Here is a 23,033-nt window from a genome sequence, read left to right on the forward strand (position 1 = left end):
AGGAAATAGAAAAACAGACATGAATTAAAAGATCCTACAGACCTGATGGGAGGAGCTGTGAAGGATTGTTGTCCATGGAGGAAAGTGAGGACACTTTTTTGCTTGGAAGCAATGCAACCCAAAGTAGGGAGAGAGCTCTGTCTTTGGAAAACGCATGTTGAAAGCGCATTAAGAAAGAGTGTGGAGTTGCTCTTTCAAATGATTGGATTCAGCATGACTCTCGGCTCTTGAAAGCCACATGATCTACATAGCACACATTTTTTACAAATAACCAATGAAAGCGACAAGAACACAGTCCCATAATTTTTCTCCCGGTTCAGACAAGCCCTTCGAGTGTTTCCTTGTAAAAGAACATCTGGGTACCAATTAGCAAGTTCTATTCATAATAATGAAGAGAACACATATTTAGATGAAATGTAATAATCATTCTTATGGGCACACTATAAATGGAAAACACAGAAACACAAGTCAGGTTTTGTAAGTTTACCACACCAACATCAAATTTCATCCTTCATCTGCCTTTCTTCGGTCTCCATCTATACAGCTGCCCAATTAGCCATAGCTCCCTGCACAGAAAGATTTTTGTAAGTTTCTTAAAAACTTTAATTCCTCTCAGCAACATTAGAAACCAGCAAAAAGCCGGTCATTTGAGATCTCCCTTAGCGCTTCTTGTTAATCTTTAAACCTAAAAGAGTCATCTGGGATAACTTGAGGTGAATGGAAGGGCTTTTATTATAGATAGCCACCTAGGGATAATCATTTCTAGAAAATGGAGGCAATAATGGAGATCACACGAGGGTCGATTGACATGATTTCAGACCCCAACTGAGGCTTATCATACGTCCTATGCACCGGTAATACAAAATTTAGCCTCAACCATAAGCTGATTTGTGATACCTTGGAGAAGCTAAATGGTTCTCCCTCTCCTGTCACAGATGGAAGCTTGGATGTACCAACTATTGATGCCGCTACCCAAGTGAAATTCCTCTTTCTTCATTTTATTACTTCTCCATAACATTCGCAAATCCCAGTAAGAAGCACACCTTTCCTGGAAAGTAAACTGAACATAAGCATATAAATACAGAGTCTGTCTTGTTCAGAATCGCGACGATGAGTTGATTATGCTGTAAAATTCCAAGATGAAAACCATAGTGCTGTGACCTTCCAACGCACATTCCATCTAATTGTTTACAGTGTAGCAAAGTTATCTCCAGTGCAAAGCAGAGGGTATCAACTTCAAAAGATGTGAAGCGGCAAATCGATCGAGGATCTCTAATGAATTGTCATAAATCAAGTAATAAGGGTGCAATCAACATGCATACCTCCAGCTGGGAAACATAGAAGCAAGGAGAAAACATCCAAAGCAAATATAGGTAAAAAGGCCAAACCAAACTAGAAAAAGAGAAGGAATATTTGTAAATAATTAAGAACCCTCTGGTTGTACAGAGGTATCATAATTTCAATACCTTCATCAGATTTTCAGTCAAAGTGCATGTGAAACTTCCCTGTTCATATCTGTGGAAGAGTTTGATTGCAGAAAAGGGAAAACATTGGTTGTCAGAGGGAATAAGTTACCTCAATTTGTTTGACGTTTGAACACAAGGGAATAATTTGTGGTAGTGGATCAAGAAGCTTTCAAGAGCAACGTGCACTTATCCGTCAGTCTTCTCCCTTAGATTCATATTCATATTCGTCGCCTTCTCCTCATATTCAGATTCATGTTAATCGTCTTCTCCATCATATTCAGATTCAGATTCGGCATCTTCTCCCTCATATTCAGACTCAGTGTCTTCCCTGTCCCATTCGTCTTTCACATTTAATTTCGTGCAACACTTTATTGTGACCTTTCGCAGTCCATTCAAGCTTGACAGAACAGGCAACTTCAGTAAAGATTTGCAGGAATTAATCTTCAATACTTGCAAAGACTCTGGTAGTTCACCTTGAATCTCAACCAGATTATCACAAGAATGTACTTCAAGACGTTCTAGTTTGTTTAAATTACTAAGATCAGGTAGTAGCTTCAACTGTCCAAGTTGATCAAGCCACAAATCTTGTAGGTTCTCCAAACAACCAAGGCCTTGAATCTCTTCAATTGCAGTGCACGAAATGTGGAGAGATGACAGGTTCTTCAAATTGGATAGATCGGGCAACTTCAGTAAAGATTCACAGGAATAAATCAGCAATGCTTCCAAAGACTCTGGTAGTTCGCCTTGAATCTCAACCAGCTTATCACAAGATTCTACTTCAAGATCTTTTAGTTTGTTTAAATTACTAAGATCAGGTAGTAGCTTCAACTGTCCAAGTTGATCAAGCTGCAAATCTCCTAGGTTCCCCAAACAACCAAGGCCTTGAATCTCTTCAATTGCAGTGCATGAAATGTGGAGAGATGGCAGGTTCTTCAAATTCGATAGATCGGGCAACTTCAGTAAAGATTCACAGGAATTAATCCTCAATGCTTCCAAAGACTCTGGTAGTTTGCCTTGAATCTCAACCAGCTTATCACAAGATTGTACTTCAAGATCTTTTAGTTTGTTTAAATTACTAAGATCAGGTAGTAGCTTCAGCTGTCCAAGTCGATCAAGCTGCAAATCTTCGTAGGTTCCCCAAACAACCAAGGCCTTGAATCTCTTCAATTGCAGTCCACGAAATGCGGAGAGATGACAGGTTCTTCAAATTCGATAGATCGGGCAACTTCAGTAAAGATTCACAGGAATTAATCCTCAATGCTTCCAAAGACTCTGGTAGTTCGCCTTGAATCTCAACCAGCTTATCACAAGATTCTACTTCAAGATGTTTTAGTTTGTTTAAATTGCTAAGATCAGGTAGTAGCTTCAACTGTCCAAGTTGATCAAGCCGCAAATCTCGTAGGTTCCCAAACAACCAAGGCCTTGAATCTCTTCAATTGCAGTGCACGAAATGTGGAGAGATGACAGGTTCTTCAAATTTGATAGATCGGGCAACTTCAGTAAAGATCCACAGGAATAAATCAGCAATGCTTCCAAAGACTCTGGTAGTTCGCCTTGAATCTCAACCAGATTAGGACAAGATTGTACTTCAAGACGTTCTAGTTCGTTTAAATTACTAAGATCAGGCAGTAGCTTCAGCTGTCCAAGTTGATCAAGCTGCAAATCTCGTAGGTTCCCCAAACAACCAAGGCCTTGAATCTCTTCAATTGCGGCGCACGAAATGTGGAGAGATGACAGGTTCTTCAAATTCGATAGATCGGGCAACTTCAGTAAAGATTCACAGGAATTAATATCCAATGCTTCCAAAGACTCTGGTAGTTCGCCTTGAATCTCAACCAGATTAGGAAAACGAGATACATCAAGACTCCTTAGTTTGTTTAAATTGCTTAGATCAGGTAGTATCTTCACCTGTTCAAGGCTCAAAAGCTGCACATCTCGTAGGTTCTCCAAACAACCAAGGGCTTGAATCTCTTCAATTGCAGCGCCCTCAATGAAGATAGATGATAGATTCTTCAAATTCGATAGATCCCCCATCGAGCAAAGTGACTCGCATCGATACAAATGTAAGGAGGATAAACTTGAGGGAAGCCTCGGGAGGCGAAGCAGATTACGGCAGTGTGTGAGGTAAAGGACGAGATGAGGAAGGAGGGTAAGGTCCGTCGGTGAGGTGGTTCCACAAGGAGAGCTCAGGTGCAGAGACTCCATCGAGCAAAGTGATGAGCAATCTTTCAATTCTAAGGAGGATAAACTTGAGGAAAGCCTCGGGAGGCGACGCAGTTTAGGGCACTCGAGGTGAAGCTGCTTGAGTTGAGGAGGGAGGGTAAGGTCTGTTGGTGAGGTGGTCACAAAATGACAGCGCAGGCTCAGAAACTCCAGTTTGCTCAAGTTCCCAATCCACTGTGGTATCGGATATTCTTCCACAGGCCCATCAGACTCCCCAACAAAAACACGAAACCAAAACCTCAGCTCCAATTCCTTCAGATTAGTGAGGTTTGAGAGATCCGGAAACGTGTCCATCTTCAACGAATCAAGAGATAGAGTGACAAGACTTTCAGGAAGCCTTGCTAGTAAGTATATTTCCGCTCTAAACAATTTCAAGATCCTCAGGGATTCATTCTTGTGGATGCAATTGCCAATGTTCACATGCAAATTCTCATTAAAGTTGAAGGCTTCTATTTCTTCGAGCTTTTCAATCGTCCAAAGGGCATCGGGTATTTTGCTTATCTTACTCTTCTGCATCTTCAATCTTTTCAAATTTTTCAACTTTCCGATGGAATCGGGCAGCTCGTCGATGCCCGAGTGGGATATATCCAACTCAATCAGCGATTCCATATTTCCGATCGAATCCGGAAGCCTCTTCAACGATCCGCATAAACTTAGAGATAGGTATTCAAGGCTTGCAAGACCTCTACCTAGCTCGTTTGGCAGCCTTTGTAGACTATCACAATAGGACAAATTCAAAACTTTCAAATTCTTCATCACCTGTAAAAGAATAATCATGCAAATATTACTTTTGAATCTAATACGATGGAATAACAAATGTTGTCTAGCATATGGCATACCTTCATGTGGCTCCACCCCTTCCAATCATTTGTAATTTTACTCCCAGTTAGATTGAGAATAACCAGATCCTCAATGAAGAAATTTGCAATGTTAAGTGTTGGGGGAAAATCACTCCACGAAAGCCATCGTAATTGTGGAAGGAGAACTGAATTCTCATTAGTTGGAAGAACATTTGATGGTGATTCGTGCCAAAGAAGCCTCTCTTCTGCATGAAAATTTTCCATCGAACCTTCCACATCAAAGAACCTTAGATCGGATAGGCTCTCAAGGCCCTCATAGGTAAAACAGTACCGCTGCTGATGGTCCAACTCGAGACGAAGAGCTTCAACTTCTTTTTTTCCCTATGCAAAGGAAAAATTTAAAAACAAAAAAGTCGAAGGGAAACACATTTATTCAAGTTCCTATAATAAGGGGTTGAGTTCAGTACTATCTTTCATGTAATCTTAAAAGAGCAAAAATATAGCTAAGGAAGTCATAGTAGTGTTAGACCACACAAAAAGTAACTGGCTTTTCTTTTTATAAAAAAATTTCAGGAGGTTGGAATTTTACCTTATGTTTCCTCAGCAAATCGAATCCTTGCTTATGATCCCACACCCTACTTTGCTTCTCTATTTTCATGTTACTTTCTTGACGAACTATTTCTCTTCCGAGGTCTCTAACTTGATCGTGCATCCACACTTTGTTACCCTCTATAATCTTAATCAATGACGTGTTTCGCAAAACTTCTATGGCTTCTTCCGGGAAAAAATTAAATTTATCCCAGAAATGGACCAAAATGTCTTTATCATATCCAATGAAAAGACAAGCTATATCGAGGAATATATGCTTTTGCCGAGAATCTAATACATCATAGCTTATTTTTAGCTTGCTTTGAACTTCCGCATGAGGAATATTTTCCAACATCTTCAACGTGAGATCCCATTTTTTCTTTTCGGTGCGAGATAAAAGTGAACCTATGATCTCGAGAGCCAGCGGAAGACCTCCAGCAATGTCTATCGCCTTCTTGGATTGGTCGATATACTCGTCTAAAGGAGAATCACTTCTAAAGGCATGTTTGCTAAAAAGTTGAAGAGATTGATCGAGATCCATGCCATTAACCTCATAACGGTCATCCACTTCAAGAACATCGAGGACCTCTTTGTTTCTAGTAGTAATAATAAGTCTGCTCCCTTTACCAAACCAATTACGCTCACGTACAAGTGCATCCATATGATTCTTCTCATGCACATCATCGAGAAGCAGGAGGACTCTTTTATTAGATAACCTGTCTTTGATGATCTTAATCCCATCATCAATGTTTCTTATATCCATGCTTTTGTCTTTGAGGATCTCGGAGATGAGCTGATTCTGCAAGCATTCCATGCCCTTGCGTTTTGACATTTCACGGATGTTGGACAAAAAGCAACAATCCTCGAAATTGTTTGAAAGCTCATTGTAGATGATTTTGGCAATAGTCGTCTTTCCGATGCCACCCATCCCATGAATTCCTATAATCCGTGTTTCATTTGTCTGAGCACCTATCATCTCCATGATTGCATCCACATGATTGTCGACATTGACCAAGCAATCTGATACTACCAAATAAGCCTTTTTCAATTCTCTGAAAACCTCCTCGGTGAGCTTTTTTGCAAATTCACCTTCACGCCTAGTTTTTGTCGGAGGTCAAAAGGAAATGAGTTAGAAGATTGTGTTGAACCATACGATGTTCCGACAAGACCAAAGTGAAAACTACATACCTATCCGACATGTGTTCTTCGAGGGTTTGTTTTATTGTACATGAATTACCGTTGGTACTAAGGGTTAATGAATGACCTAAACTGAAAGATAAGTTGTTTGAGATGAAAAAGGTTAAATTTGGGATTGTGCCATTTTTTAGCGTGATTGCTGCGGCATTACTTCAATAGCATAAAATTTAATTTCAACCGGACTAACACAAATCTAAAAAACAAACCAATTGAAATGAATCGAGTTTTAACGATACAAGGCACAAGAGACGGAATGCTAAAAGTAGTCACCTGTTAGGCATGCTTTGCAGGTCCCATCCGTTAATTGCCCCGACTGCACTGAGAGCGCTCTTCCACTCTTCTATATTCTTTTCGTCATGTCGCTTCTTGTTTTTATGTGAACGAAAGGCCTCTCCATAGCCTCCAGTTTGGTATCGAACCTCTGAAGGTGCCACATCATAAAAAATAGGCATGATCTTTTGTCCCCCGGTTTTCTTGCACTCGATCATTTGGACTAGCTCTTTGAGACACCATACGCTAGAGGCATAATTTTTTGAAAAAATAGGTACCGAGATCTTTGACTGTTTAATTGCTTGGAGAAGTTCTGGGCCAAACTCTTCCCCCTTTCGGAGATCTTCGTCGTCCTTATAGACACGGATCCCCGCATCTGTCATACTAGTGTAGAGGAAGTCCGTAAAAGCTGCTCGAGTATCTGGTCCTCTGAAGCTCAAGAATACTTCATAGTCGTGTCCCGAAGATGTTGCCGTTTCGCTGACTGGTGGCGAAGTCGAAGTACGAGCAGCCTCCTCCACGGTTCCATTCCTTGGACCTGAATCACTATCTGCTCTGCCCTCCACAGCGATCTGACCTGCTCTTTTCTTCTTCAGGAATTCTTTGAATAGGATAGCAGAGAGGGCGATGGCAGCAACTGTCACCACACAGGGCAACCACAAGTATTCAAACATTTTGTGATTTAGCCACAAGAAGGGTTTTAAGCTTGAGATAAAGAGCAATGGTGGGATGGTAGGGATGAGGGGTAGCCCTTAAGACCAGGATGGAGTATGAACAAGAAGCCAAGGTAGTATCAGATCTCAAGGAGCGAATGGGCAATTGTTGTGGTTCACACTTTACAGTGCACAGTGCAGTCTATTTTTTTTTTCTTCCTCCCCTCTGAATGCCTAAGGTGATAACATTCAACTGCAATGCTTCTGACAGAATATTCTATCGAAATCGCAAAAGGCCACCGTCTTTCTTCTGGCATTTCCCGAACAATGTTCACACTGCACTAGCTTTGAGGAAGAAAACATAAAAAAAAACAGTATTAACAACTTGTCACGTGCTGTGCTGTATAAGTTGGCCTCCAAGGCCAACCAAGCACATGCGCTTCGATAAAAGGTGGTCTCTTCTCAGATCTCAAGCACGCAAATTTCCCCTTTCTAAGGTTTGTTCTGGGGATTTGGCCCTCCACTCTCCTTTTTTGAGTTCAAATTTAATTACTGATAGACACCCTTTTACTTCATGGGCAAAACCAAAATACGAATCCTGCACTTTTGTGGCTGTTTGAATTCTTGCCCAAGGTTTTCGCATTCCCAAAAAAATCATAGTGTTTGATAAGCACTTCAGCTGTGCTTGCAAGCAAGTGTGAGCATTAAAGTGGTGCAATGTTATTGAAAGGTTAAAGGTTAAACAAGCGACCAGACCATGGCTAGCAATGTACCCTTCCAATAACTAGGCCCACATTGATTTTTCTCGAGGGAGAACGTGAATTGTTCACATTTGAGTTAGCACGGTGCACTGTTTTCTTTTAGAGAGGCAAAATCAACTCTTCTCAGATCTCAAGAACATAAATTTTCTCAAGGAGTTTTGAATCTCAAGGGAAGAACGTGCATGTGTTCCCATCTTACATAGCACAATGCAGATTTTTCTTAATTACAAATGGTGATCTATGTAGGTCATTAAACCCAGAAGCCAGGATAAGCTAAACATGCAGAGAGCCGTGGAACGGTGTGCTACAATTGTTTAATAGAATGATTCATTGCCCCATCACTCCAGCCTGTCAAAATTGACAATGCACGTCTTTTTATCAACTTTAGGAGTTTTGAATCACAAGGTGACAATGACAATGTCTTCGCATTTGACGGTGCAGAGAGCCGTGGAACGGTGTGCTACAATTGTTTAATAGAATGATTCATTGCCCCATCACTCCACGGTAGCCTCAAATCTCAAGGAGAATGTGCAAGTGTTCGGGTTCACACTTCACGGTGCATAATACGCACTTTGTTTTCCCCCCTGACTTTGCCTCTATTGATGACATTCAACTGCAATTTCACAAAAGCTTTCCCAAGAATATCATCTCGAAATAGGAAAAGGGCACTGTCCTTCATCTGGTATTTCCTAAACAATGTTCACACTGCAGATGCTTTGAGGAAGAAAAGGAATAGAAATTGCAGCCTGAAATCATTTATCAGAAGGTGCTGGCTAAAAAACAAATTATCAAATGCTGGCCAGAAGAAACATTTCTTGGGTACGAGGGCCGTGCATGTGAACACTTATATAACGGATTTTTCACTTCAAAAGTAATTTTGGAATGAAAATTTATTTGGTAACACAACTTCTGAAATAGAAATTTATTTAGTTAAGCAACTTTATTTTTCTATTTCTGTAGATTTTTTTTAATTCCAAGAGTAATTTTAGAGCATCTTAAAGAAGTAAAGAAAATTTACTTCTCTCCAGACGTAGAAAAATCAATTTTTAGACAGAAACTGATTTCTAAAATCAAAGTATTGTCATGTGCGAATTGTCGTTCACTTCTTGGGTCAAATCTTTTTTGATATTCTTGGGTCCGTTCATGTTATACCAAAAAAAAAATGTCATTCACGACCAAACTGGCATGAGAGAATCCGAGGAAAATCTTTCTAGAAAAGCAAAGTGATAATGAAAAGAAATATAACGATAAAGCAAAGAAAAAGAAGAGGGGTCATGCACTCATGCTAGCTTTCGAAAAGACCAATGCTTTAGTGCGCCTTTGTGTTGTCGGCAATTTGTGCTGTCGGCAATATTTTAGTCAAAAGAAGTCCCCCAAGGAAAAAAGAAAGAACGAAGAATTTCTTTTCATAGTTGATTTCTTGAGAAGTCCTCGTTGTCATCTCGGGAAAAGTACACTAGAAGTGCCATAACTTTTATCAGGCGTTCACTTGAGTGCCATAACTTTCAAAACGTTCACTTAAGTGCCATAACTTTTAAAAATCGTTCACTTGAGTGCCATATTGACGTGGCAACCGGAAAAGCTAACGTGACGGCCGGAAAAGTTATTGTAGCATGTCGGAAAAGTAATCGTAGATGCCGGAAAGATAACGTGGCACGCCGAAAAAGTTGCTGTAGCGCTCAAGCGAACGATTTTGCTCCAACATAGCACTCAAGTGAACGATTTTTGAAAGTTATGACATTTAAGTGAATGTTTTGAAAGTTATGGCACTCAAGTGAATGCCGTACACAAGTTATGACACTTCCGGTGTACTTTCCCCTTATGATCTCATATAACTGTTACTGTCTTCATTTTCCCTGTGACTAGAATCGCCCCTGCGGAAAAAAAAATTGCTTGAGAAGTAGTGTGAGAGGAAGAAGTAAGTGAAAAATTGAAGGCAGAACCGAACCTGCTATCGATTGAATTTGAAGATTTTTTTTTCAAATTTTGGACGAAATTTGCCTCCCTTTAGTCGCCGAAAAATGTCTGCCAAAATACATTTGGTTAGCTAAAAAGCTCATACTTTTATTTGAGATTGAGTTGGACATTTCAAACTCTTGTTTAAAATAAAATCTACCGTGGACCATTTTTTTTAGAAAATGACCTCACCTCATATCAATATTTGGAATTTTCCTAAGTAAATAGGTGAACGCAAAACAATCAAAGAGAATAAATTTGACAAAACAAAACTAGTTGATAGTTGTAAGACTAGCACTATCTAAGGTCACACATATATGGAAATTTCGGCGAGTTAACTTATGCATTTGATCGTGGATTCAATATGTGTAAAATAGGCACCTAATCATATTTTAAAGTAAAAAGAAAAAAGATTGAGATCCTAGAAAAGTAAGATATTACCTTTATATACTAGTATAGATAAGGTTAGCCCAAAAAATCGATAGTAGCTCTGTGTTGACTAAATAATTGACAATGTGATATTCAAAAAGAGTCTGACAGCATTCCACCATCAATTTATCTAGATTCCAAATACGGGGTCGATTTGATCATCCTCAACTTTTCTAGTTCTTCTCCTAATTGAGATAATTCGAATTACACTCTCATTTCTTTTAGAATGTATTTTTGTTACACGTGTGTGCCTCTATTTTGCTAGTAAATGCATGGATCTAGTGGATTGATTTCACAAATATCTATTAGAGCCTGGACAAGCCATATTTTTACATGTCAAGCGCCCATTTTTTAACTTATATTTCTTCCACTTCGAGGGTGATACTAATGTTGACTAAATAATTGACAATGTGATATTCAAAAAGAGTCTGACAGCATTCCACCATCAATTTATCTAGATTCCAAATACGGGGTCAATTTGATCATCCTCAACTTTTCTAGTTCTTCTCCTAATTAAGATAATTCGAATAACACTCTCATTTCTTTTAGAATGTATTTTTGTTACACATGTGTGCCTCTATTTTGCTAGTAAATGCATGGATCTAGTGGATTGATTTCACAAATATCTATTAGAGCCTGGACAAGCCATATTTTTACATGTCAAGCGCCCATTTTTTAACTTATATTTCTTCCGCTTCGAGGGTGATACTAATGTTGACCGAGAAGCGATAAGCACATGATGACGATAGAACTTTAATATTGAAATCTCCCTGGATTTGGAGGTGCACAAATATTCCATTATGAACTGATAAATCCATAAGTCTTCACGGATAGAGATCCGGGCGTGACGATTTAAGGTTGAAGTTATTACACACGACTGGATGAGTGGATGAAAAGTCTCTTTGGAAAGTGTCAAATTCCTTGAATTGAGATCAATAAAAGATCAAATGTGATTTCCTATAGCTTCAGCTTTGGTTACACTCCACTAAACTTTTGTTTTAGTGACCTATAGTCCAAAGTCACGCTACAGATTTTGGAACCCAGACTTCTACCATTTCAGTTGAAATTGAGCATCCTCCATGAGCTCTATGCCTCGGTGAAGAAGAGAGAATTCGTGGGATCCACTACCTAAATCCTTCTCTTTTAAACTTTTCTTTTAAAAAAAAGGACTTTTCCTATAAATGGGAGACCCACTATCAAGACCTTTATTCCTTTACCGCAGAACATTAAGGAATTAGGGGAAAAAAAAGTCATGCTGGTGTTGATTAGAAGACCTCATTGTCTAAGTAAGTCTTTCTTTAATGGTTTGATTTATCTAATTGACGTAGTTGGCAACTAGAATCGCGCCAATAATTCAAACGCTAGATATAAATTGGTACTTCAATCTCCAGGATCAGTATCCACATGCTTAGAGTCGTCTGAGAACAACAAAAAGAAATAAAAGAAAAAGGACAAGTGCTGCTATAGATCAGACATTCTGAATCGATCTATTGAAATTATTTGTCAAATCTACCTTATGGACATCCGCTTGCAATATCTAAACTAACTTGAAAAAGTTGAAATGTCAGGAGATTTTTAAAGAAAATTAAGATTTCATCACATAATATTAACTGAAAGCTTATACACTTCGTGATAATTGGAATGTTCAGGACACTTTTAATAGCAAGTGGAAAGTTCAAGATTCTCTAGAATATTAGGCTAATGAGATCCGGAAAAGTTTCACTTCTTGCAAAAGTGATGTGTTTTTTCTTAAATAAAGAAAATGAAAACTATCCAGATTTTCACGCTTTTATAATATCTAGGTTCATAGATATGTATATTCACTTGCTAAATTTTTTAATTAAGATTTGATCATATCAATTAATATATCAATTTTAGCAGACTATTAACATTACTCGTTAATAACCTAGACTTATTTCTCAAACTACAAATGGTGGAGAACAAGTGCTTCTTACTGTGTAAAAGTGCACATCTTCTCGAACAAAATTGGAAAAGAAATCCATAATTGTTGGCTTGAAGCCATTTCTTGGGAGACCTCCCTCGACCGTCGTTCACGGCGAAATTGCCCCAGAGAATCCGAGGAAAGATCTTGTTAAAAAGCAAAAGTGATAGTGGAAAGGTACGAAGCAATAAAGCAAAGGAAAAAGAAGATGGGACATCCTAACGTGGAAAAGGAGAGCCACCAGTACTTTAGCGTGCCCTTTGTGCTGTCCCCAACATTTTAGTCAAAAGAAAGTTTCTTTAAGAAACGCACAAGTATGGAGATTCACAATTTTTTTTTTTTTTGGGTCAGAAAAGGTTCATAATTAAAGTACTGTCTCTTTCTTCATTTTTTTTTTATTTTTGACTAAATCACCCTCGAACAACATCGATTTAATATCACAAAAAATTGATATATTTATAATAAATTTACCTTAAATTAATTTTTTGATCACAAAAAAAATATATACAATTGCGGGGTAAATAAACTAGTGGGAGTCTACAAACATCGTCAATTGGATCTTCTATTTTGCTGCTGTCAAATTCGAAGCAAATCATCAAATTATCAATGGTGATAGAAATTTTCCTACTACATTTGTAAGTTCGGAGAGGAGTTGCTAATTTACTATTTCATTGGGATGTTGCTAAATTTTGAACAAAAATGGTAATATTGTTCCGACTTTTATCAATCATTTCTATTTTTTAGGAGTATCATGATCATTCAATTATAATGCTTTCAAATTATTTTACAATTTATTTAGTAATTAATGACTTCATTGGACTGTTGATAAGTTCTTAATATTGCCAGTAATTTACTTATGACAATGATAAAATCTTGGAAGATTTGGTAATTTCTTACTTCATCGGCGCGTAGGTAAATATCTACTAGTGTTGGTAATTCACTAGGGATTTGCCCGGCAAGCAAGTTATTGGTGACATTTTCTTTATCAATAAAGGAAGGCTTCGGACTCCAGCTTGCTTTCACAAGTACTCAAAGCCCTTGAGTTTTGAAGTTTCTCAAATGTTTTCAAAGAAAAGCGACAATCCTCATAATCATACGAAAGAATGTAGATAGTTTTGGCAATACCCATCTTTTCAATGCCACCCATCCAACAATCCATGTTTCACTTGTCAAAGTGCCTATTGTTTCCATGGTCACATACACATGTTGGTCGACACCTACCAAGTAGCCCGTTACTAGCGAGATAAGCCTGTCTCGAACTTATTGAAATCCTTTGGGGCAAATCTGTTTGTGAACTCGCCTTCTCGCCTAGTGTCTGCTCGAGATAAAAGGAAAAAGTAATTAAAAGATTGTGTTGAAACAAACTATGTCCCGACATGACCAAATTAGAAACTGCAAGCCTAAATGAAATGAATTCCCTAGATAAAACAATTCGGTCATAGATGAATTAGCCTTTGTAGCGAGAGTTAATGAATAAGGACATGTACTAGAAAAATGCGGTTTGAATTAAGATCAATCCATGCTTCTTTATTTGTGTGATTTAAGGTGTCTTACTTCAATAAGCAAAACCCAAGGAAAGGTTCAGCTAAAATGCATCGAATTTTAATGAAACAAGGCATGCATCACATGCCATTAAACTTATAGCTTGTTTGATAATGTTTCTTTTCCAAAAATGTGATTCTGATTAGAATCAATTAATGAAACAAGCCACACATTGCACGCCATTAGAATCAATTTTTTTTATTTACTTGCTAAATTCTAAATTAAGGTTTGATCATATCAATTAATATAACTTATACTTATTTGTCAAACTTCAAATGATGGAGAGTGTCACGACCCGAACCCCGCGAGCCGTCGACATCGCACTTGGCCACGACCGCGTACGGTTCTCCACGATCCAAAGGCCAACAAAAGTAAATCAACACATGCGGAAGCAACAACAATCCCTGTACAGAAACCAACAAAACTATGATAACTTGGGATGGTAAAACACACTTATGTACATATATACATAACTGCTACAAACTCATCAAACTTAGGGCTTCAAGGGCCACTGTACAAGCCCGTGACCACCTATAACAAAAAGAGATGCGGTCGAAGCCCGCTACATAACCAAAATACAACACTCTACAAAAGCTGAGAGGCCAACTATACTAAGCCTTGTCCTCTCTATCTCAAGCGGCTACTCGGCATCCGAAGGCTCCACAACTTCTCCGTCTTCTTCGGGTGCCACGACCTCGGGACTGGGCTTCACGTCATCGGGACGAGCATCTGGGTGCACTACAACGCCGTCTAGAGGGGGAGTACTAGTAGGGTCCCACTCCCCAACACCGTCGTAGGGGATGTCGAAGCCGGTCGGTGGTCCCACTGTCAAGTCCCCATAGCGGTACGTCCATGCTTCGTACGTATGAGTCTTCCAAAAGAGCTCTCCGGTGTCCACCCAAATAGTAGTAATGTGCCTATAGTACACCTTGTCCTCTTCTACTAGGTACTCTGTCACCACGGTTTCCATGTCCCGCGGGATCCCGAACCTTTGAGGCGAGTCGTTCATGGCTGAGATGGAAGGTCCGAAAGAAAACAACGAGCCCACGACGGGGTGAGAATAAAATCTCAGTAAGCTAGCCCCTAATCCTAGATTAGGGCTCTAGTGCCTCCAGACACGTCTTGAGTGAACAATTTCCAACAATTCCTCCGACAACCAAAAATTCCACATTTTAATTCCAAAAAATTCCATTTTTTCTCCGAAAATTTCCACACCTTCTCAAATATTCTACGTTACTCCCGTTTCGGCGTTCCACGCCTCACTCTGACAATAAAATATTCCACGTGCTCCGAGGCCCGCGTTTAACGCATCGGGCCATAATATAAATATCCACATTGATCCAAAGCCCGCATTTAACGCATCAGGCTGTCATAGAGAATTCCACGTTGGTCCAGAGCCTGCGTTTAACGCATCAGGCCATAATATAAATATCCACATTGATCCAAAGCCCGCATTTAAGGCATCAGGCTGTCATAGAAAATTCCACGTTGGTCCGTAGCCCGCATTTAACGCATCAGGCTATAGTATAATCGGACAGACCCGCGTAATAACGCATCAGGTCATTGTAACCCGCGTAATAACGCATCGGGTTAAATATCCCGCGTTTAACACATCAGGATAAAATAATATACCGAACCCCGCATTTAACGCCTCGGGGTATAATAATAACAGAGCCCGCGTCATAACGCCTCGGGCAAAATATGGTCTTATAAAATACAAACTCCGCGTCATTACGCCTCGGGGTAAAAATCCCACACTTCCTCTCAATTAATCCACATAAAGACCATATATCAACAACAATTCCTCGATCGCTCCTCCGATACCACACGGTCCCTTAAATCCTTCCGATCGATCAATCTTTGCCACGTGATCTTAATAAATTTCCTGATTAGCAGATCGAGACCATCCGGTCTCACCAATTTCCTCTGACAAAAGATCGGAACCACATGATCTTCTCAATTTTTCTCAATTGCCCAATCGAGGCCACTCGATTAAATTGTACTGGGAAGATACTCTACCGGAATCATGCGATTCGCTCACGTTAGAGAATTAATAAATCGGGACCACCCGATTAGGTCACACAAGACCAATGGCCAATAGGACCACACGATTAATTTTTGTCACTACAAAAATTAATCTACGCCACATGATCGAAATAATACCAACGTAGCAATTAACACGTACTGTACATTTATACTGTACTAATGTGGCATTTAATACGTACGATACAATTATACTATACTACGTACAATTAATCTCCACCATCCAATTAATCTATAATATAACAGGAACTAATCTTGGCCGTTGGATCAATCTTCCACAACAAGATTCAACGTGAGCCGTCCAAATAAAGCAAGATCAACTAGATTTAATCCTAGCCCTCCATTTCTACTCATTGCATTTCACTATTCATGCAAGATCACCATTTTTCTCTCTCTCTTCTCCTTCATTCTCCATTTTCGGCCACCACCATTTTCTTGAGCAAAACCAACCAATTTTTCTTCAAAACTACATAATCTATGGTCTATTAGCATCCTAGATACCTAAGATAAGGTTAGGGACCAACTTACCACAAGTTTAGCAACTTTTCCGGCGAGAAACGGGTGAAGAAATCTTGGTTCCAACCGGCGGCTCCGGCGACTCCCTTGCTCGGCTAAAAATCCACAAAATTCCGGCGGTTCAAGGTGGTTCGGATGGTAGTCGAGCTCCGGCGATCCAAGACGAATCCGGCGGCGGCTAGGAAATTTTTCGGTGAGGGAGAGTGAGAGACAATGGAGTCCGGCCAAGGGGGAGAGGATGAGCTAGAGAGAGAGAGTGTTCTTGGATTTTATGAAGAAGATGGCCAAAAAATTCATTAATAAAAGGTTAAGATATTTTTTGAGAGAAATATTTTGGTCTTCAAAGTCAAGAGGAGTAAAATGGTAATTTCCTCCAGCAAGAATAGTCAAAATTTCGGCCAAGTGGTGTAATGATCGAAATGCCCTTGAGCTAAAGTGAAATCTTGGGTATTCTCCAAGGGCAAATGGGTAATTTCCCATTTCCAGTCCAAATTTTATTTTTCATGAACCCTTTGGGCGAACCGCAAAGAAATTTGTACACTGGATGAGAAAATGTCCAAAATTTATTTATTGAAACCTCTGAAGCTCCAACGTCAAATTACGAAGCTCGATTCGCGATCAATCTCGATCAATAGAATTTTCAACGTATCTCAAACTAACGGGCGGCTTTTAGGAGTTACGCCTATCGACCCGTGATTAAAATCACGTTTAAGAATTACTCGAGTCATGGCGACCTTGGTTGTCATTCAATTGCGAGGGTCAATCACTAGTCCCAATGAACACGATCGTTAGAAAATAATTCGGGGACGTTCGGAACCCATATGAGGTCAGACGGAATCACCCGTGATCCAAACGTAGGGTTTTATCCAAATCATTCCTTAATTATTCTAGGATCGGCCTATATTGGTCCAAAATATTTCCTCGACAATTTTCATGGCCAAAGAGTTGGTCCAGGATTTTAGGTCCATGTACTTAATTTTCCTAACTAGCCATTCCCATTTGATTAGTCTGCTCGAGAGGGATCTACTCCGAGTGAGATTAGTCTGAAATACATCAATGAGACTTTTCATTTATTCAAGGCTTCAAAACGAGCCGGATTACGGGATGTCACAATTCTTCCCCCTTACAAAAATTTCGTTCTCGAAATTTACAACAAAACTTATCTATTCAAACAAATGAGGGTGCGGTTGCCTCATCGTTTCTTCATTTTCCTAGGTTGCCCCTTCCATTCCATGGTGCTCCCATATGACCTTCACCAGTGGAATTATTTTGTTTCTCAGAACTTGTTCCTTTTCGTCTTCTATTCGCACTGGCCTTTCCACGTAAGATACCGTTTCATCAACTTTCACAACCTCATGATCCAGCACGTGCGTTGGGTCCGGTTCGTATTTCCTCAACATGGACACGTGAAAAACGTTATGGAATTGGGACAAGTTCGGCGGCAACGCAAGTCGATAAGCTAACGTCCCAATCCGTTCCGGGATTTCACATGGACCTACGTACCTCGGACTTAATTTTCCTTTCTTCCCAAATCGAGATAACCCTCTCATCGGCGACACTTTCAAGAAAACGTGATCTCCCACCCGGAATTCCAACGGTGTACGTCGTCTATCCGCAAAACTCTTTTGACGACTCTGGGCGGTCTTTAGCCTTTCTCTGATTACTTTAATCGCCTCAACAGATTGCTGAACTAGCTCCGGTCCCGTTATACTTCTCTTGCCAACTTCATCCCAACAAACCGGAGTTCTGCAAATTCTGCCGCATAACGTTTCAAATGGTGCCATTCCGATACTCTGCTGGAAGCTATTGTTGTAAGCAAACTTCACTAGATGCAGTTGTTCTTCCCAACCCCCTTTAAAATCTATTACGCATGCCCTCAACATATCCTCAAGAGTCTGAATTGTTCTCTCCGATTGTCCGTCTGTCCGAGGATGATAGGCGATGCTAAACCGCACTTGGGTTCCCATTGCATTCTCAAGACTTTTCCGGAAGGTTACGGTAAACTTGGGGTCTCTATCTGACGTAATTGTTACTGGCACTCCATGCAATCAAACTATCCGACGCATATACAACTCGGCATACTTTTCTATTGCGAAGTCCTTTCGCATTGCTAGAAAGTGTGCGCACTTAGTCAATATGTCCACAACTACCCAAATTGAATCATGCCCTCTCTGGCTCCTCGATAGTCCCATAACGAAATCCATGGTCACGTGTTCCCATTTCCACTCGGGAATCTCTAACGGTCGAAGTAGTCCTCCATGCTTACAATGTTGCGCCTTTACCTGCCGACACGTCAAACATTTAGTCACATGCTTGGCCACATCTACTTTCATTCCATTCCACCAATAATGCCGACACGGGTTCTGATACATTTTGGTGCTACCTGGATGTACACCGTAGCTACTTCGATGAGCTTCTGACAAAATTTTCTCTTTGAGCTCCTCATCGCTAGGGACACACAGACGTCCACGGAACTTCAAGATTCCGTCCTCGGCCACTTGAAATTTAGGTTTCCTCTTGGTGGCATCCATCTCTAAAATTTTCTGTATATCGGGATCCTCCGATTGCAATGCCTTAATCCTCCCCTGAATCTACGGTTCAATTCTCGTGGTCGCCAACAAACTCGAGATATTGCTAACTTCAAACTTAAACTCTGAATCCCTCAACTCTTCAAGCAAGGTCCACTCTTTCACCATCAAATGCGTAACGCTCGACTTCCGACTAAGAGCATCCACTACTTTGTTCGCTTTCCCGGGGTGATATAAAATATCAGAGTCGTAATCCTTCGGTAATTCCATATAACGGCGCTGCCTCATATTTAATTCCTTCTGGGAGAATAAATACTTCAAACTCTGATGATCCGTATAAATCTAGAACTTTTCTCCCCATAAATAATGCCTCCATATCTTCAACGCAAAAAAAATCGCCGCAAGTTCCAAATCATGCGTTGGATAGTTCTGCTCATGAGGTCTCAAGCGCCGCGACGCATATGCAACCACCCCGCCATGTTGCATTAATACACGTCTGAGTCCCTTTAGTGAAGCATCGCTATAAATTTCAAATCCTCCCGGACCCGATGGTATCGTCAGAACTAGTGCGATCGTCAACCTATGTTTTAGTTCTTGGAAACTCCTCTCACACTTATCTGTCCATTCAAAGCGAGTTTCATTCTTCGTTAGCTGCGTCAATGGAATAGCTATCGAAGAAAACTTTTCCACGAATCGGCGATAATACCCGGCCAAGCCTAGAAAACTTCGAACCTCCGTAACAAACGTCGGTCTTGGCCAATTCACCACGGTTTCAATTTTCGCCGGGTCTACCGAGATTCCATTCCTAGAGACGATGTGTCCAAGAAACGCTACCCGATCGAGCCAAAATTCACACTTACTAAATTTGGCATAAAGAGCGTGTTTTCTTAAGGTCCGTAGAATAATACTCGGATGATGTTCATGTTCCTCCAAGCTCCTCGAGTATACCAAAATATCATCGATAAACACGATGACAAACCGATCCAAGAATTCTCTGAATACCTGATGCATCATATCCATAAAAGCAGCTGGGGCATTGGTCAATCCAAAAGGCATGACCGTGAACTTATAATGCCCATATCTGGTACGGAAAGCGGTCTTCGGTATGTCCTCCTTCTTGATCCTCAACTGGTGGTAGCTCGTTCTTAAGTCAATCTTAGAAAATACTAAAGCGCCTTGCAGTTGATCGAACAAGTCATCTATCCTTGGCAATGGATATTTGTTCTTGATGGTCACTTGATTCAACCGCCGCTAGTCAATGCATAATCGCAATGACCTATCCTTTTTCCTCACAAACAAGACTGGCGCTCCCCAAGGCGATGCACTGGGGCGGATAACTCCTTTATCTATCAATTCTTGCATCCGAACCTTCAATTCCTTCAACTCTGAGAGGGACATCCCGTAGGGCGCCTTGGAAATCGGTTCTGTCCCCGGTGCTAATTCGATCACAAATTTCACTTCTCTTTCAGGTGGCAATCCCGACAATTCTTGAGGAAAAACATCGGGATAATCGCGCACCACGGCTAGATCCTCTAGCCTCGGTCCTTCAATCGACGAATCTATCACGGTAGCCAAATATCCTTGGCATCCTTCGTTCAACAACTTAGTCACTTCCAGTGACGAGATCGTGGGAATCGAGATTCCTCCTCGACTTTCCACAAACTCAAATCTAGGATGACCAATAGGATTAAATTGAATCACCCCGCTACCACAGTCAAAAACGGCTCTTTGCTTTCCCAGCCAATCCATTCCAATTATGACGTCATAGTCATGCATAGTCAAAAACCGCCGGGTCTATTAATTCTTCTCTACCGCCAATGACTATCTTACATCCAATACACCCTAAGGTAACCAATACTTTATCCTTTAAGGGTGTAGTTACGTGCAACATTACTTCTAGTAGTTTTAACTCAATCCCGACTAATTTCACAAATTGAGCAGATACAAATGAATGGGACGCTCCGGAATCAAATAAAGCATATGCAACATGATCACATAAGGAGACCGTACCTGTGATCACACCGAGCGCATTCTCTGTCTCATTGCGTGCCACCGCATACACTCTCCCTTACGCTAGCGGTTTGTTCTGATTATTACGTGGAGCGGCTCTAATCTGAGGTCTCGTCTGGGGTCTTTGGGGCTGAAAACGAGGCCCCGGGGCTTGCTCCGGGCGGTTCCTTAACCGATGATCAAATTTTCCACATCTGAAGCATTCCCCGGTCCTGCTCGGGCAAGGCCCGTTCCCGTGCCTCCCGCCACAAAATCGACGGTTCCGGTTGGATTGATACACTGGTTTCCCATTATTTCTCCCGATCGGAGGGACGGAGCGCCGATTTCCCATCATTGGCCTTTTATCAAATTGGCGGTTATCCCGGATCGGCATGAACCGCGATCCGGATGCGGCAACCCTCTCTTTCATGTCTCGCTCCACCATCTGACCCCGCTCATACAGCTCGTCATAGTCCCTCGGATTCAACGGGATCAACCGACTACGAAGCTCCGGCCTCAATCCGTCCCGAAACCTCCTCGCTCTATCCAATGGATTCTCTACCATCCTCGGTGGATACTTCGACAGTCTCGAGAATTTAGCCTCGTATCGATCAATCGTCATCCGGTTCCCGCGAAGCTGCTGAAATTCTAACATTTTCTGCTCCCGAGCGATCTACGAAAAATACTTTCCATTGAAGACTTCGGTGAAGACAATCCAATTCAAAGCGGTACCCTCCGGAAAAACTCTTCCCTTTGTGGCCTTCCACCAATCCTTGGCTGTATCTTGAAGCCGATACACTGCCAAGGTCACTTTCTCCTCCTCTGTGCAACCCAAAACTTCGAATGCTTTCTCCGGATCCTCTATCCGGCGAGGTATAGCTTCCGGGTCACCCTTTCCAGTGAACTTTGCCGGTTTCAACTTCGAAAACTGTTCCACCAACCGGTGCATCCGTCTATTTCCATTATCATTTCCTTGATTCACATTTACCCCCCGACGACGAATAAAAGAAGAAGAATGCTTCTAGCACTCTTAGCGGCTTGGGCAATAGCGGCAGCTCGTTCTTGAGTCTGCCTACCCATGAGATTTCCAATCTCCTCCAGAGCCCTAAGAACTCCATCTACTCTGGGATCCTCCCTAACCGTGGTTCTTGAACTAGAGACTCCCCTAGAACCTCCTCTAGATGCTCCTCTAAAACTTCCTCTGGAACCTCTACCTTGATTTTCCATTTCCATCAACTTTCTTCACAACACCTGAACCAAAATAATTCCGCCAAGGAATTAGAAACCTAAACCATCTACTCGGGTCTAGCGGTCTCACACTGCTTAACACAAGAATTAGCTCAAAGCTAATAATCATTTCTGGTAGAACGATTCAACAAACAAACCAAACACTTAACACGACAGCAGTCAATCAAGCAAATCACAAGCGCATATTCAAATTGCCTGCATAACGCGATTAGCTCGCGTAAACACCTAAGGTCTCTCTGCCTAACCATCCCGCAGTCATCGCTCCTTATCACTCCATAACTCTTCCAAACTTGGATCGAGCTGACATTGCTCTGATACCATTCCACACGGGGATGTCACGACCCGAACCCCGTGAGCCGTCGATATCCCACCCGGCCACAACCGCGTACGGTTCTCCAGGATCCAAAGGCCAACAAAAGTAAATCAACACATGCGGAAGCAACAACAATCCCCGTACAGAAACCAACAAAACTACGATAACTTGGGATGGTAAAACACATTTACGTACATATATACACAATCGATACAAACTCATTAAACCTAGGGCTTCAAGGGCCACCGTGCAAGCCTGTGACCACCTATAACAAAAAGAGACGCGGTCGAAGCCCGCTACATAACCAAAATACAACACTCTACAAAAGCCGAGAGGCCAACTATACTAAGCCTCGTCCTCTCTATCTCAGGCGGCTACTCGGCAGCCGAAGGCTCCACGACTTCTCCGTCTTCTTCGGATGCTACGACTTCTAGACTAGGCTCCACGTCATCGGGACCAGCATCCGGGTGCATTACAACGTCGTCCGGAGGGGGAGTGCTAGTAGGGTCCCACTCCCCAACACCGTCGTAGGGGATGTCGAAGCCGGTCGGTGGTCCCACCGTCAAGTC

The 23,033-nt window shown here is 41.2% G+C and overlaps 2 protein-coding genes across 11 annotated transcripts in view; both read right to left on the bottom strand.

Annotated features, from left to right (window-relative positions):
- The window catches only part of LOC115730729, a 47,737-nt gene extending 47,232 nt beyond the window's left edge, over positions 1 to 505 (bottom strand). For 3 of the 10 annotated variants that reach the window (XM_048273823.1, XM_030661339.2, XM_030661340.2), the window contains exon 1: positions 43 to 471. In XM_048273823.1, coding sequence (XP_048129780.1) covers positions 43 to 169 — 127 coding nt within the window. In that variant the 5' untranslated portion in view covers positions 170 to 471. The other 7 variants (XR_007197341.1, XR_007197340.1, XM_048273812.1 and 4 more) reach the window with 4 other exon arrangements.
- Positions 506 to 2,831: 2,326 nt separating this feature from the next.
- LOC115728671 (disease resistance protein L6-like) overlaps positions 2,832 to 23,033 on the bottom strand; it is a 51,411-nt gene continuing 31,209 nt past the window's right edge. Inside the window, exons 5-6 of the mRNA XM_048277896.1 lie at positions 3,746 to 4,448; positions 2,832 to 3,577 (exon numbers count right to left, since the gene is read on the bottom strand). Of these exons, the coding sequence (XP_048133853.1) occupies positions 2,832 to 3,577; positions 3,746 to 4,448 (1,449 nt within the window). The remainder of the gene's footprint in view (positions 3,578 to 3,745; positions 4,449 to 23,033) is intronic.

This window comes from Rhodamnia argentea, chromosome 1, assembly GCF_020921035.1.
Source record: "Rhodamnia argentea isolate NSW1041297 chromosome 1, ASM2092103v1, whole genome shotgun sequence".
NCBI classification, from domain to species: Eukaryota; Viridiplantae; Streptophyta; class Magnoliopsida; order Myrtales; family Myrtaceae; genus Rhodamnia; species Rhodamnia argentea.